We start from the raw sequence: 16,680 nt of genomic DNA on the forward strand, positions 1-16,680 counted from the left end.
CCTTGCCTCTTGCCTCCAAGGTCCAGACACACTATTCTCCTTTGTCCTTGACCTGCCCTGCGTGGTCTCACCTCTGACCCTTTGTGTAGACTGCTCCCATTTCCTGCCCTCTTCCCTTCTCTTCATTCAAGGCTTGGCCTAAAAGGTTACCTCCCCCCACTCCAACACCCTGTTCTTTCTTCCTGTGCCCTTGCCACAAGGTGCGATCCCAATGCTGGAGTGTGACACATGCACTGATTAATCTGTGTAAGCGATGGGCCTGGGGATCCTCCCACCTTATGGCCACAGACTTAAGGCTCAGTTCAGAGGGGACAAGGTCTCAGGGACCAGGGCTTGTGTCCCATTTGTCTGCTGGAGAAGTTGCTTGAGACTCGCCTTTGGTCCATGGGGGAGCCTGTGCCTGATCCAGCAAAGACTCACTTGAGGGCTAACTGGAGCCCCAGAAGTGGGCTTCTCTCAGCCAGTCTCTTGGGGTGTGAGGCTCCAATCAGTGTCACAGGAGCAAGACAGGCTTGGGTTGAATTTCAGTCATGTCTTCTACCAGTTCTGTGCCTTGCCCAGGTGAGACCAAGCTGGCTGTGGCCACTGGCGAGAGCCCTCAGCTCCCAGGCCAGAGGCAGGGATGATGCCCCAATAACATGAAATAACAACAAAAAAAAGCACCTAGGAAAATGGGGTCACATTTTATGCACCTTGGAATTCGTCAGAGTGCTCACAGATCTCATTTTGTGAATAAAACTTGAAAGTGTGTCAACCTCTGAAAAATAAATCTTCACTAGGAATTGTTGATTTCAGAGCCAGCTGGGTAGCTCCCACCTTCTGTGCTTAGAATCTACATCTGCAACATCATGTCCTACAGCAGACCCAGTGCCATGCCAAGCCTGAAAAGCACTCCAGAAAAACCCACCCCTCTGGGACGGAGGCTGGTGATGGCCAGGAGCCAGCCTGAGGGGCAAAACCCACTGGATTTTCAGCCCACTCCCAATGCTGTGGGTAAACAGGCCACAAAGCTCCAGGTTCTGGTGGAGATGGAGGCCCAGAGGCAAGTGTGAGAAAGACTCCATACCTGTGGGAAGTGAGGTCTGAAAGAAGCCCAAAAGCGGGTATCCTATCCTTTGCTTTCCTGTTAACAAAGGTACCTTGTCATACTTTCCCAAGTCTTCAAGCTGCCCCGAAGTGGGGACAAAAACAATGCAGGAAAACCAGGGCGGAGGGGACAAAAGAAAAACACAGCCAACACATCATCCATTTCTTTATTATCCTTCAGATTCTAAAACTTCCTCATGACACAATGTATAGCCATTGATTCCAGTCTGTTTATTGGAACTTCTATCCCGTTCAGTGGCCGACTTTTTTTTTTACATTTATTATCAAAGACTTAGAGTCACAATAAATACAAGTGACAACCTCCTCCCCTCAACCAAAACAAACCACCTCCCAAATATCCTACACTAGTGTAACTGTCTAGTACACCTTTGTTAAGGATTATAAAACTTAAGCGGTCCTTTTAAAAAAAAAGCTCAGTCCGAGTTCTTTAGGCAAACACCATGTGCAGCATGACTAGGTATCAAAGAAAAACCCTATGGCAGAGCAGCAAGGACTATCTTTCATTATTTACACCCCTGTGATGAGAATTTATCATATAGAAAACTCCTCCCCATGTCTGCCCATAGGAGAGTGACACGTGGGACACAGGAGCCACAAGACACAGCAGGGGTGTATTGTCGCCTTTCATTCCCTCTGCACTAGAGTGAGCTTTTGCTTCATGTAGGTCTTAGAGCAGACAGGAGCAGAGCCATCCCCGCACCCACCACCTCCCAGAGAAAAGCCACTCTTGACCATATCAAAGGTTTGGGTCCCAACAGCACACATGGGATACTGGGGACTGGACTCCCCACAACATGGTCAGGATGGCCAGAGCCGTGGGCAGCTCCACGTAGACACATTCATCTGTGTGAGCATCCACGTGTACATGCAGGCCCACATACATGTAGCCGTTTCAGAGCTGCTCCCCCCACCGTCAAAATGGGGAAGTAAGCTCAGTGAACCCCACACCCCAGTTCATATAACAGCTGAGGTTCTGAGCAGTTTCCAGTTGCTTTTGGGGGTCCCTATCACACATTACTGGGGATTTACAATCTTCAGTTGGGACTGGGGACTCCCACATTCTCATGGCTCCAGGGAACCAGGTCCTCTCAGCACAGGCTCCCAGAGCTGTGGCTGATTTTGAGGGGTGGGCTTTGGGACTGGGAGAATACCCTTAACGTCCTTCCCAAACCCAGAGGTATTTAACGCCTTTTCTTGTAACATAAATTTCATCACAGAACCACTTCATTTGGGGCTTATCACAGAATTTACAGTGCAAAGGGGAAACTCAAGGGGAAAAAAAGGAGAAGTTTTGAGACAGTAAATGAACTAATAAAGATTAAGGCATCTCACCTTCTTGACCCCTTTTTTAAAAAGCTACATTTACATCACAGCAAGTCCTTCCTATGGGAATGCTTCCAGAAATGCTGGGCTGGAGAAGGCAGAGGCAGGGTCAGAGCCTGGCCATCCTGCCCTCCGCCTGTGATCAGTTTAGACTGATCGACAACCTGGAAAAGTCTGGCCAGGTGAGGTGAGGTGGTTCCTGAGCATGGTGGAGAGTGAGGTTGAGGGAGATGGGGTTGGGAGCCAGCGTGTGTGGCTTGGCTCTGGGCCCTCGAGTTACAGACCCAGTCAATCCCTGTGGGGGTGCAACAATCGTGGTGCACCTCCCAGTGCAGAGGTGACCTTGGCCCAGACACCTGATCCCGACTTGCTGCATAGAACTGAGGTCAGTTTGCCAGGGGAGGCCAGCTGGGCACTCTTTCTTGGAGGATTTGGAAAATCTGGCCCATGTCATTAAACAGACAGAGCTAACAGCTCAGAGTAGTATAAGACAGGTATTTATTTGCCAGGCACACAGAAAAATGCGAGGAATAGAAATGCTTGCATACTCTTGATTTTTTGGTGTAAAAACACACCGTTCCCCACCCCCCTCCTGAAGGTCAATTTCCCTCCTTTCCCCCAATTCCCTGGATCTTGGAATGAAAGCCACCCTTTTCCTGCCCTCCCCTCCTTCAGCCCATCTACGTTATGCACTCAGAACAAAAATCAGTAAGAAACTTAGGTTTTACACAACAAAACATTAGAACGTTTTGCAAAACTAGGTCTTCTGCATGTCAAAAATGCTTTCTAAACACTGATACACAACATGAGAGGGGGGTTAAATGAGCCTTTATTAGAATGTTGCAGCAGTGTAGTCAAAGAATATGGCCCTACAAAATAAGGATTTTAAATTAAGTCCCTAACTGCATGGATAGGAAAACCAGGGCTGGGGCTGAAGTGGGGAGCAGCGTACCCCATCTCCACACGCATGTGTGTGCACATGACACCCTGGCACCTGCACAGAGCTGGCTCGTGTGCAGCACACACATAACAGCTTCTGCCTTTCCTCATGGACTGATTTTCAAGGAGTGGGAGAAAACAAACCAAAACACAACTAAGAGCAGACCTGATCCTTTGTAAGACATTTCTGTAGACTCTAGAGGGTAAAAAAACAAAAACGAAAACAAAAAAACAAAACTCTGAAGGCAAACCCTGGCAGCATGGCCCTGCTTCAAGGGAAGGTTCTAAACTAGACCCGAACATAAACCCTGAAGTCGGTGGGGGGGGCACCTCCCCACCAGGACACACCTGACAGGAGCACAGGCCAGGGTTTAGGACGTTGTCCATCAAAATAAGTAGGAAAAGAAAAGGAAGATATTTAATAAAATAAACCACCACAACAACAAAAAAAAACACAACAGCCAGCCCCTCCAACTTCCCACTCAGGCTCTGGATGTTGCTGCCAATTCTCTCTTCCCTCCTCCACTGGTGGCGCACGGCTTCCAGGTTCCCGGGCTCTCTGGCTGGGTCTGGGTTGCAGTTTGTTCTTCTGCTAAGTGTGGAAGGTCGGGGGTCTCCGGGACGAGCAGCAGCAGAGGCCTTCTGCTGGAGCACGGGCTGGGTGGTCTGCGGCCCACCCTCCAAGGCATGGGGGCCGTGCCTGGCAGGGAACCCTGGGTCTGCACGGTTTACATTAAACTCCATCATCATGAGGTGATTAAAAAAAAAATCTGTCAACCTAGAGATTGCCATGAAGGAAGGCAGTCAAAGATTAGGAGGCTAAGATGGGGAAAAGCAAAAACAAAACAGAACGCTCCACTCAACTTCAGAAGCCCCGGGCGCCAGTCTTGCCCGAGCGTGTCACAGTGTCTAGGGTGAGCCGTCCATGGGGGCCGAAGGGGAGCGCCAGGAGCAGAACCAGCCCCCAAGGTCCGCTTTTCTGCTGGTGTTGGGCAAACTAAAGGCAAAGAAAGGAAGAAAGCCCACGGGAAAGGTCCCCCAGTAATAATCCTGGTCCACCTGTGAAGCGGCAACCCCCCAGCCGCGACGAGCCAAGATCGGAGCTCTCACTTCTGCAGCTGGGCCCGCGTTTGCTCGCCCTCTTGGGGAGCAGGGTGTCTTCCCAAGTGGAGGGTGGTGGGGCCAGGTGGGAGGGAGGAGGGAGCCTGTTCTCCACCGGGCCCGGCTCGCACTATTTCCACGTGGCCGACTGGGGGATGGAGCGTGGCGGGATCATGTCCAGGAGGTACTCCCGCTGGCGGTCCACAGCTGAGGAGGTCTTGTGCACTGCCAAGCTTGGGCTGACGAATGCAAGGGCCCCACCTGCAACAGAGCAGAGCAACAGGCCACGACGGCACCAGTCGGAGAAGGCTCCTGGGAGAACCCCAGCCTCAGCTGGGCCAACTGAGCATGGATGGTACAAATCTTATCCTTGAAGCTGAAGAGAGCTTATTAACTCAATTGCCTTTACAATGTTCCCAGCCTCTGCCACAGTAGCCCTACATGTGGGGCAATAATCAGAGATTCCGTCAGCTACCAGAACTATGAAAACTGAGGTGTTAACCGCAGTGCTACTTAAAACAGCAAACAACTACAAATGACTGAACTGTGCAACAGGGCAATCCAGTATGATGGAATACTATATAGCCTTTACAACCTATCTCATCCTCAAAGAGTTTTTTAATGACACGGTAACATTCTCTCATTAAAACATTGAGAAGGACACAGAATGGCAAATACAGCATGATCCCTCTGTAGGACACATCCTGTTTTTTCTTTATTATTTACATGCTGGCCTTTACACACACGTGACATGTGAGTGAAGAGGCAGACCGGGGTGAAGTCCCTGTGTGCAGCAGTTGCTCTCCTGGTGTAGATGACAGCTCCTGCCATTATCCTCTCTCCGTATTGTCCACATCTCCAGTCAACACATAATCACGTTTATACTTGGAAAATGAAGAAATGACCCCACCTCACCCTCCCATCCTCCAACCAGCACACTTAGGTTCTGGGCTGGTCTGGGGGTAAGGACTGCCCTGGAGTCCCAGCTGCAGCAGGGACCAGTCACTGTGTCACCAGAAGTATTTCTGGTGGGTTAATATATTTTGTGGAACAAGTGTTCCAAAGTCAAATGTACCACAGAGCCCTCCCTGTGCATTCAAGGGCAGCACTCCAGAAACCTGCTGGCCAGGTCCTGCCCAGTTTCCCTCAAACTACCATCCAGAAAGCCAGGGTGACCAGGAGTGCTAGCAGAACTCTTCTGAGAAATGCTGTTCTTAAGCCATGACACTTTTACCTCCAATCCTACAAATAGTTGGACACAGCAACTATTTATGCCTTCACATTCCCTTTCAAACATTACCCTTAATGTGCACAATTTTCACACAGTTTTCTATCTATCACTGCGTATACACATGGACACTTGTATTTTACTTGACCCACTTATTTCATATACTTTCAAATTTCCCATGAAAGGAATTTCTGACCCGCTGGGAGTTCTTAGCTATAATCTTAAACATGCTGAGCAAAAGTATCTCTGCCTGGTTTGTTTACAAATGCTCTATGATCTCTGAAGAAGGCAGCTCAAATTCTTCTGAAGTTGGATGAACTTGCCTGAGCTTACTCTCCTCTGCGAGGTCTGATATTTGGGCGTGTTTCTAACTCATGGTCAGCTGCATGCACAGCTGGCTCTGTGTTCTGTTTGCACAGACAGCCCAGCTCTCCCAGTTCTGACTAGTGAGATGGACCTCACAACAGTGCCTCTCCTTCCTACAGGGATGCAGCGACCACGGAGGGCAGGGGAGACAGGACACTCGCTCCACTGAGAGCTCTCTCCCATCTCCTCCTCTCAGCGCTTTGTGCCTACATTTCACTTTTCCGTTTTTGATAGACACAAGAAATATTTAACTTCCATCTTAAGACCAGCAAATAATAAAAAACAGGAAAAATGGTGTGGGGGATGACCCAAGGACAACCCAGGAACAGTGGGGCTGTGGCAGATTGGGGAACAACCACCTAAGGGTCTCCTCTCCCCCAGGCTGCTCCTCAAATGCCAGCTTCTCAGAGGCCTTTGCTGCCCACCTCAATTAAAATCCCAGTTCCCGTCCCAGGGTCCCTCTCCTCCTGCCTGCTTTCTCATTCTATTTTGTACTTTGCACCACCTGACCTGTTCAAGGTAAAGGGCAGGAAGAAGGTTCCCACAAAGCAGGGAATGAAGGACACTGGATAAGCAAGAAATGAAGCTAGTGCACTGAGAAAGATACACTATAACAGCAAAGAGAGGCATTCTCCGCAGCAGAAGGGGTAGGGGGTGAGCTGGCGAAATGAGCATCTATGCTTATAGAGTCCACTGATCTTGGATGGCACTGCCTAAATTGGTTCTGCCACCAGTTTGGGGTCAAGCGCTGAGAGTCTGGGTGTAGAGGGTGGAGACACGAGGGTGATTAGTATTCACACAGGACTACCACTTGCTCAGGAATCCTATTTAGTGAGTAGAAGAGACGAAGCTGAAGAATCAGAGGCAGCTGCTCTCAGGAAGCAGGTCTGTGGGTTCAGGAACCTTTGTGCCATTTCCATTCACTTGTGTGTGTGCACACGTCTTTGTTAAAAATAAGGAAGGGATGGACCCAATCCCAGCAAGGTCCCCGCTCTGAGCCCCATGGGGCTGCCCACCTGTACTCAGGGGCGCCTTCTTCCAGTTGGAGGTGGCGTTGCCTTTGCCGGCGCTCACGGCTCTCTCGGAATGTCTGCCGGTCCTGCTGACAAGGGCTGTGGCCGAGGCTGCATTCTGCAGTTTGGGTGACTGGCTGAAAGTGTGCAGGATGCCTCGGGGCGTTGTGGCCGAGCCCCGGGACAGCTGGCTGGAGGCCTACAGTGGAGAGAGGGTGCAACAGCTCATGTGGGGAAGGGGGCAACAGAGGGCAAGATGCTCAGCGCAGCCTCTCCTTGTTCTGGCTGACCTCTCCCCACCCACACGGGATCCCTAAAGTCCAAAATCAGGAGACTAGGTAAGTTACACCGAGGCGCGGGGGGAAGAAGGAAGAGAGAGAGAGAGACAAACAGACAGACGCAGGCAGCGTGACAGTCGGCGACGGACGTGGTCACGGTCTGGGGCGTGAGGGCTGGTTGATGGCGCGGTGCAGGGGGCTTCCGGCACCGCAGTTCTGACCTGTAGCACAGCCCCGTTACTCCAGTCGCGGGCCTCTCCTGAGCGGAACGCCAACTTACGCCGGGGTTTTATGACCTATACAAATGGGGGTTGAAATCGAGGTCAGCACTGTCCAGAGGCTGGCCTAGGGTGACCTAGAGTGACCAAAGGGCAGCAGCGTGGCTGCATGAGGCCCAGTCCCCACAGGATAGGAATTTCCTGAGGGCAGCACAGCTACCCACTACATAGGGATCTTGAGAAGATGTGTTTATTAGTGAGTTTCAAAATGACTTCCAAGAACACAAAAAAATTGGGGTAGGAAAGCAAAGCAATTAAAAAAAAAGCAGCCAAAAAAAAACACTTGACTTCAAACTTGCTTCTCTCCTTAATTTAGCTAGAACATTTCTTCCAAACGCCCCTTTGTATCTCAATGTGGCTTTCAGAAAAGTCCTTTTAGACAAGAAGCACTTGTCAGCCGGCACACTGCAAGTGAAAGCTACAAAATCTAAAGAAACTGCAAATTAGTATTTTCACCACCAAATGCCACCATTAAATGCAATTTAGATGCACAGTTAACAACCAGGCAGATGATCGCCGAGTGTGGGAGAGAATGTCAGAACATCTTGCCTGCTAGCGACAACCCCCTGCCAAGGGAATGAGGCCTCTTTCCTGGAAGGCAAGGACGCCCAGCCCATGCTCCCAGGCCACAACTCTGGCCTTGGCCCCTCACCTGCTTCAGCGCGGGGTGTGGGGCGGTGGCAGGCTCAGCCTTGGCCTGCGTGGGGGCAGCGCCCTGCTGCAGGAGGCGCTGCTCGATCTCCTGCTCCTGCTGAAGCGCCTTCACGAAAGCAGCCTTCAGCCGGCTCGTGTGCTCCACCTTGAGGGCCTTCTTCTGGTTGGATGCCATGCAGTTCTCACACATGATGGCACCACCCTTTTCCTCCCGCCAGCGGCACGTGAAGTCCGTCTTGCACTGTGCACACATGTAGGGCTCCCGGGACAGCACAACGGCGGCTGACATCCTGCCTGCTGCAGGGAGAATCGGGTGTGGCTCATGTCAAAGGAACAGTGACATCACAGCCAGAGCCCCTACCACCCTCAAGGTGGGATGCAGATGCAGGTGGAGCAGGGGCAGCATCCTGGGCCATGTGGTTAATGATTGTTCATTCAGCAAACACGTATTGGGTGCCAAATGTGTGCGAACACTGGGCCAGCCTCAGGGAAGCTTTGCTGGCTGAAGCAAGGTTGAAGCACTTTAGAAAACACAGTGGGTTAGGCATCCTTGGTACCAACTCTCAAAGATGTTAGTGCTGTCAGCTTTGGCTTCTCCTGATAGTCTCTCCTACCCACAGTGCAATGTGAGACCTCACAAGCAGCGTTTCCAACCCTTCTGTACTGCATCACCAGTGGAGAGGGAACAAGGACCACTCCAGGCCCCACCCTGTTGTGACAGGCACCCTTACTAGTGGGCAAGTTAACTAAGGACTAGTAGCCTAGGCGAGTGCTCATTCTGACAGGCACTGTGCCTGATGCCCTGTGGGTATCAGGGTGTCCAATTCTCACAAGAAACTCCTGAAACGGTACCCTCACCCCACTGTCCTGGGGAAGAAACCGAGGCCAGAGAGATGAAGTAACCTGTGCACAACCAGTCAGAGTCGGGGCCAGGATGCACACCCAGTGCCCTGGGAGATGGGAACTCGGCATCACCTTAATCAGCCACAGGAGGGGTGACTGGGGAAGCCACAAAAAGCGCCCACTCAGCTATGGGGTCAATATTTTTGCCACTGAATGTGCAATAAGGGGTACCTTTTGCATTTCCCCCCTATCTTTTCTGTGTTCAGCACTCAAGAGTTTAATTGCCTCTTGGTACTATGGACTCTTGGTGCTGAGAGACCTTCAGCCTCCGCATCCCACCTTGGGTCTGCCCGAGCTGCCCGACTGCAGAGAAGCTGCGTGGATCTGACTCTAGATCTGACTTCTAGTCACTAAATAAACAGACAGGATGTCACCTGTCCAAGCCACCCCCAGCTCCAGCCCCAGCCTATAGATAACACACTCTGGTAAGAAGTGTTCTCCTTCTACAAGTCCAGTCCCAGAGGACGTGGTACCTGTGTCCAGTCCACACCAGGCAGCTAAGGCCTGCGTGACCAGTGCCAGAGCAGAGACATCTCAAGCAGGATTCAGAGCCTCCACCCACAGTTAGGTCCTATTTTGGCAAAAGGAGAGAGTGACTGACCCGAGAATGAGAACAAGCAGAGACAGACTGATTTGAGAGAGCAAACGGCCAGCACAGGCAAGTGCAGGAAGGGCGGACCTGGTGTCCTGGCTCGGGCCTCCTGCCTGCCGCACCAGCCTTGCAGCAGCAATTTTGCCAGCTCTACCTCATCACAGAGGAGGCATTAAAGGGATCCAGACACACCCAGGCTGTGTCAGAGCCCACATCCCTTCCTACCGGCCTGGCTCTGAGGCCCTACCATCCCTTGAGACAACCTGACAGGTAGAGTCCACCAGGCCATCCCCTGCCCTAACCAGGTTATGGCCCTGCCGCCTCCTCAGCCCTGAGCATCTGGTAAGATCACTGGCTGCCCAACACATGTCACCACAGCTCAACCCCAGGGTGTAAGGTCTTCAACTCAGCATCTGCTGGAGGCTCCCTAAGGGCCAATCTGGCCCCCCATCTCTGGATCCAATGTCACTTTTGATCACTACACTATACATGCCCTTTTATTCATAAAACCTCCTAACCTACAGGTGTGCTTTCCAAATCGCTTCTAAGGAAGGTAATAAAGTGAACCTGGGGCCGGGGGAGGGTCCAGCTCAGTGGTAGGACGCACGCTCAGCATGCAGAAGGGTCCTGGATTTAATCCCCAGCGCCTCCATTAAAATAAACAAACCCAATCACCTTCCCCTCACAAAGAAACGAAATAAATACAATGAACCTGATCCAGGCACGTGTGTCCCTCTCCCACTTTGGGGACTCAGCACTCAAAGCTCCAGAAAGTTCTATCCTTGCATGATGACCACACACTTACCTGAGAGCCCAGTCTGGAAGTAAAGCCTGCCAGACTCCTGCAGACTTCCTCCTCGCCTCCCTCTGTGGCACACCAACATCACAGGGCCATTGCCACTTGTTCCCCTGGACACACGCTAGGGGTCTCGGGCCTCATCAGGACCCAGCTCTCAGAGGTGGCCAAATCAGAAAGAAGGTGCCTGTGATATGTTTAAAAAACTATCCCAAGCTCATAGTAAGTGAAGAACTGATGACAAAACATCCTTCATAACACATCCCAAAACAGCTGTGAGTACACAGAGGGCGTGCCAACATGTGCCTCACATCAGAAACAACCTACGTGATGGGAACTTCAGAGGCAAGAGATGAAAACAGCCCTAGGCCCAGGGCCTCCTCACCTTGCGTCTCCAGCAGGTTCTGCACCACCTCCTCCAGGCCGACCAGGTAGATGAATTCATTGTTGGCAGCACTGGGCAGGAAGTTCATCTCAGGGGCAGGGGGCTTGGGAGGGGGGATTTCAAGCAGCGTCTTCTCCAGCTGTTTGCGCAGTGCAAGCTTGGCAGCCGCCTGCCGGCTGGCTGGAGAATCAGCAGAGGTGACCACGGAGGCCACGCTGGTGGGGGTGGAGTTGGCCTGAGCAGAGGTGGCTGTCGTCCCTTTCAGCGATGCTGGGGAGGGCTTTTGAGAGACAACAACCTGGGTCAGAGTGCTTGCAGCGCCCACCCTGAGGTGGACTCCAATGCTGCACCCACAGCCCAGGTTGACACCAGTAGCTATGCTAACAAGTCCTTATAAAAGTAACCCCGAGCTGCCTGGGCAGGCTACAGGAAAAGCAGTATTAAACTCATCGCTCTACAAGATGACCAATCTTATAAATACATTTGTTGAGGTCTAGACAATATCTAATAAACCATAACTTTAAAGTCTGTAATTTGCTACGCTTGGCCACCTGAGGACACGCATGAAGCCATCACCATGACCAGGATAGTGGGTACCTCCCAGGCAATTGCCCACGCCCCCGGCCCCACCCAGAGACCCTGGCCACTATCTTGTCACTATGGACTGGCTCTCTTTCTAGCAGAGGTCTGGACGGCCTGCTTTCTCAAAAGGTTGCAATGGTGGCTCACTGTGGCATCAATGGCATTTCCCTCATCTTTGCGTGGCTCTGCCCTTCACCCTTCTTGACCATCACTGCTCCTACATTACTTTATCATCTTCATCTGGACCCCAGTGACTGACCCTTCATCATCTCCTTGCTCCAGGCCACCTGCCCCTCAACACTTTCAAATGCTCTTCCCCAAACCTGCAGCTGACCATGCCAGTGCCCTTAGTTTGTGGGGCTGAGAACTCTTACAGAAATCCAAGAAAAGTTGGGTATACATACCATCCTCCGGAAAATGCACACACCTGACAACCTGTACCTAACACATCATGGGGCTCAAGGAGCCCAGGATACTTTCCTAAGACCCCGTCCAAAGGGTCTCCAGAGCCGAGCAAGACTCCCTGATACAGAGGATGCCATCACAAGCACCTGGGCCTGGCCATTCCGGTCGCTGACCAGCCATTTCTTTCCTTTCCCCCTTGCAGGCTCCCCTGGCCCCACAAGGAGCAGTCACAGGCTCCACTGCTGCCTGCCTGGTTCCTGTCCTCACGGCACAAGAACAGGGTCTGACACACAGCAGGAATTTCATAAGCGTTTATGGAGTGGATGAAACTGCCTACACAGGTCAGTCTTTTGCTCTGTCCAGGATCCTCATTTGGGTGGGAGGACTGGACTTGAACCTGACTTTAGAGGAGGGAAGGACGTTGCCCAGAGCCCTGCTGGCCATGCTCTTATTTGAGAAAGGCAGGCAAGGACGCACCATGCCAAAGGAGGAAGAAACGCTAACTCGCACATCAACAAAAGCCTTTGCAGACCCAGTAATTTTATCTGCCAATGAGGAACTTGCTTCCATCCTGCTACCCCTTGTTCCATCTTCTCTGCTCTGTTGGGTGGTGACAAACCCTTCCATCTCAAAGGCTCTGCAGAGAGGTGAAGGGACACAGAACTAAAAATAGACGCACTGGTGCTGTGAGGACATCTGCAGATGTTCTGCCTGCATGCTTGTGCCTGTAGGCGGGGAGGGCTCCAGTGCACCTCCCCACCCCAAGCAGGTTCTCCAGGTCCATCGGACACCTCACCTGGCCTCATCTATCCCCTAAAACCTGCTGTGTCCCACAGGCCAACTCTCCCCACCCTTCAACCTTCCCATATCTCAGCGCACCCTGAAATGTGCACCCCTCACCCTCTCAGCAGCTATCCAGCTCCGCTGGATGGTAGGTAGGAATACAAGACTCCTGCTCATGACATTCACGTCCCAAAAGGCTCCAAGGAGCTACAGTACAAACTTCTATGGGGCTGGATTATCCAAGGCCTTGCCTGGCCCCCAGGGAGAAGGCAGGTCACACACCACGGAGACATGACTATGTCCCAGGACTGCAGGCCATCACAGGGGTAGCTGCACACATACGCAACCCTCACCTGTGGGATGTTAACGAGCAGACTAGTGTTGGGGACATTGGCGACGCGGATGAGGCCCTGCTGGATGATCCTCTGTCCCTGAATTTGCACACTGGGCACCGATGCCCGGGGAGCCAGGAGGAGTGGCGGTGGCCCCGTGCTGGAATGTTGTCTGATGTTGTGGATTTGCTGTCAGGGTGTGGTGGGGAGATAAAACGGTAAGAGGGATGACAGAAGAAGGCACAGAGAAAAGGTTCCCAAACAGAGGACTGGGTAAGGTCTCTCTCGAAGGTGGATGGTTGCTTGGGGCTGCCTAGATGCACCCCTGCTCCTTAAGCACTTGCTCTGCTCACCTGGGCCCCCCTGACGAGCGGGGGCATGACGACCTGTGAGCTCGTCTGGGGCCCTAACTTCGAGGATGTCTGCTGCCCGCCACGGACCAGGGGTGGTGGGATGACACTGCCAGGCATCCGAGTTGAAGAGGTCTGTCAACAACACCAACTCTCAGATCTTACATGGTTTTTTAAACAAACAGGTTTGCTGTTTTTATAAAAGTACATGCTCATTACTAAAAAGAAAAAGTAAGGCTGTAGAGAAAACAAAAGCTAAAATGCGTATTCTAAACACGAAAGAACCAGGAACACAGATTTTGGCAAGAGCCATGCAAACCTGGGCTCACTCAGGTCACGGTCCTACCACAGCAAGTCTAGCTAACCAGGACAGTACAACCTGCCTGGTATGAGCTGGGGGTTCGGGCCTGTTTGAAGGGAGGTGGGCCACGGCCAGAGCTCTGTCCTACAGCCAGGAGCAGGAGCTCTGCATCTCACCCTGTGGCCAGAGGAGGCAGTGAGCTGTGCTGGGACAAGGCCCATTGGGCCCCACAACTGCCCTCAGGGAGTCGAGCTGAAGGAAACCTAGTATGCCTAGGATCTTGGTCCTCTCTCTAGCTTCACTAGGGACAGCAATGGGAGGGGCACTCAGAGCTTATGCATGATTTGTTTAAGATGTCAATGGGGTTTGGGTGTGGGAACATAAATATGCTTTATTTTGGGGGCTGCGGCTGGAAGACTTCATTTCAGTCTAATCAGAAGGGGTGGCCTTTTGCAGAAACTGGATCAGGACTGCTCAGGAGGGATGCAGAGGGAACACTGACCTGAAGCGATGGCTTGCTGGAAGGAATGTTCTGGGTGCCCCGTACAAGCGGGGGAGGGGTGGTCACGGAGCTCCCAGTGGAGCCTGCGGGCTGCAAGAGAACAGAACACAAGAGAAATGAGAGGGCCACCAACCCTGCTCCTCCCACACGTAATACTGGCAGAGGAGCATTGCTTTTTCTCCTCTTCCAAAGGCATCAGGCTCTCAAAGATTCTGCTTCCCACCCGCCAAGTTCATTGCAGCAGGAATTGACATGTTTGGAAAAGGCAAAGAAGAGATTTTCCAGCACCCCTTACCCGCCCCCCTCAAAGGGACTTGGTATCACCGTGGTCCAGGTGCCATCTCTGCCCTCTAGGGGACAGGAAAGGCTGGCTGGTTGTGGCTGTGGCTGAATTAAGGACCCAGGTCTGGATAGGTTAATCCCAACCTTAGTGAGAAAATGCTGGCACTTCTTAAAGTCACATATGCCACTAGAGGAGGAAGAGTAACAGACTCGGTCACCTCACCAAGTCTTAAGCAACTGACAAGGAAACAAGTACTGAGCAGGCTCTATCCATCAGGATATTAACAGATGCCAGACTTTGTCCATTTGTTTACTAGGTGCACGTGGGAGCTCAAGCAAATCCCCAAGTCAGACCAGTAAGTGTCCTCCTGTCTTGCTCCCTTAAGGGAACATGCATTCTACACACTGTCAACTTGTACTGCCCAAGATGCTTTTACTTTCTGATTTACTGAGAGAGTGGTTTTCTAGAATATAAGAAAGGGTAGCTTCATCACTGTCCAGGAATCTTCCCAGAATGAGCACCAAAAAACCCCAACAAAACAAACTTGACCTTCCCTACCTAGTAAGCTACATTTAAGAGCAGCATAAGGAGCCTGAGGCATCAAGAGAGGTGACAGGAGCAGAAGCCCCAAGACAGGGCCTCTGGGGCAGTGCTATGGTGCACCCTGTGGTATTCGGCAATCTGTCCACAAAACCACAGCAGCCCTTGCTGGACAGCACAGCCATCCAGAGGGCAGGAGGCCTTTCTGGAAATGGGCTCAAGACAGAGCTCTTAATCCCAGAAATGTGCTTCCAACACCTTCAAAGACATCTGCTCTCCATTTCCTTGACTGTTTTAGTCCACAGGGAGTTGAGCTTTATATACTCAGATCTGGAATATTCTAGACCGAAATGTACTCTGATATCCACTTAGCTAAATCCAAAACATGAATTGAGCTTGCAAATTTCCATTTCAGACTTTAACCCTCACGCCCCTGAGGAAACCTGACCGCTCATAACCAGTCTTTACGTCCCTGGTTCTAAACGGCTGACCCTCGAGGTGGGAACAGACGCACACATACCTTCTGTGTGGTGGTTTCCTTTTGTATTTGACTCTGCCGCAACTTTTTCAATAAAACGAGTTTTGCTTCTTCTAATCTTAACTCTTCTTTCAGTTGCTTAATCATCCTTTCTCGTTCTTCAGGACTGCTTTTCTACAAGGGCAAGAGAACAAGGGATGAGGGGGGAGGCTGGGGGCCAGGGAACACAGGCCCCACTGTCACCAGCTCCACTGCGGGGTCATTCAAGGCTCATTCAGGGTCAGTAAGGCTCACCATGAGGGCCTCGGTGCTGGTCTCCTTCAAGGTCTCCTTCGTCAGCCCATTCACCCTTGGGCTCGCAGGTTGCTCGTTGTCAGAAAGCACGATCACGTCGGGCGAAGGGGCTCTCCTTTCCGACTTCATGTCGCTGTGGAGCCGGGACAGCAGGTTGTTACCAGAGTGCCCAGATTGTGCTGGACAGCGTTTCCAAGAGCTCCACACCCACACCCCACAGATGCCTGGATTCAGACACAAACACAGCATGGTGGCGGCAAGCAGGGCTGCCTCGCCCAACCTCCCTACCACATGCCAGCCCAGGCTGCCTTCTCCCACCACACTCACCATGTGACACCCAAACCTGCCAGTGGGTGGCTGAGCCCCTCAAACACTGGGACTGTTCTAGGTGCCCACTTCTGCATCCCGAGGGTTGAAGACGCCCTTGTGTCTAAAAGTGACAGTGTCATTTTGGAAAACACCACAGCTCCTTCCTTTACAATGTGGCTCAACACTGAATAAAAACATTCAGTCCTGGATGGGCCTGCTGCTGGGGCTCCTACCTGCCCATGTTGGAAGCCACCTGATGGGGAGTCTGGCTCCCATATGAATCAGCCTTCTTCGCTCAACTCGGTCTCACTGACAGCCCACCTGCCCCCAGGAGATGGAAGGGCTGATACACATGCTGTTGGTCTACAGTCTAGCTCCTGGACATGGGGTGTCACCACCTCCCAAGGTGGCCAAGGCTGCCTGATGGATCCTGCCAGTGGCAACGTGGCAGTAGTGGCTGCATGTTCTGAAACTGACTAAAACACAAAATACATTTTTCTCTCACAGATCTGGGTACTTTCCACTCAACTGATCTGCTCACAGACTAGTTCCCAGCCA

At 51.9% G+C, this 16,680-nt stretch overlaps 1 protein-coding gene across 12 annotated transcripts in view; it reads right to left on the minus strand.

Annotated features, from left to right (window-relative positions):
* Positions 1 to 1,238: 1,238 nt before the first annotated feature.
* Positions 1,239 to 16,680, minus strand: part of GATAD2A (GATA zinc finger domain containing 2A) — a 92,384-nt gene continuing 76,942 nt past the window's right edge. For 7 of the 12 annotated variants that reach the window (XM_072947304.1, XM_031689389.2, XM_006199021.4 and 4 more), the window contains 10 exons: positions 15,814 to 15,946; positions 15,562 to 15,693; positions 14,219 to 14,308; positions 13,419 to 13,550; positions 13,087 to 13,254; positions 10,964 to 11,243; positions 8,286 to 8,584; positions 7,577 to 7,651; positions 7,081 to 7,276; positions 1,239 to 4,731 (listed from right to left, as the gene is read on the minus strand). In XM_072947304.1, the coding sequence (XP_072803405.1) occupies positions 4,601 to 4,731; positions 7,081 to 7,276; positions 7,577 to 7,651; positions 8,286 to 8,584; positions 10,964 to 11,243; positions 13,087 to 13,254; positions 13,419 to 13,550; positions 14,219 to 14,308; positions 15,562 to 15,693; positions 15,814 to 15,946 (1,636 nt within the window). In that variant the 3' untranslated portion in view covers positions 1,239 to 4,600. The remainder of the gene's footprint in view (positions 4,732 to 7,080; positions 7,277 to 7,576; positions 7,652 to 8,285; positions 8,585 to 10,963; positions 11,244 to 13,086; positions 13,255 to 13,418; positions 13,551 to 14,218; positions 14,309 to 15,561; positions 15,694 to 15,813; positions 15,947 to 16,680) is intronic. The other 5 variants (XM_072947308.1, XM_072947307.1, XM_072947310.1 and 2 more) reach the window with 3 other exon arrangements.

This window comes from Vicugna pacos, chromosome 22 (genome assembly GCF_048564905.1).
Source record: "Vicugna pacos chromosome 22, VicPac4, whole genome shotgun sequence".
Classification (NCBI taxonomy): domain Eukaryota; kingdom Metazoa; phylum Chordata; class Mammalia; order Artiodactyla; family Camelidae; genus Vicugna; species Vicugna pacos.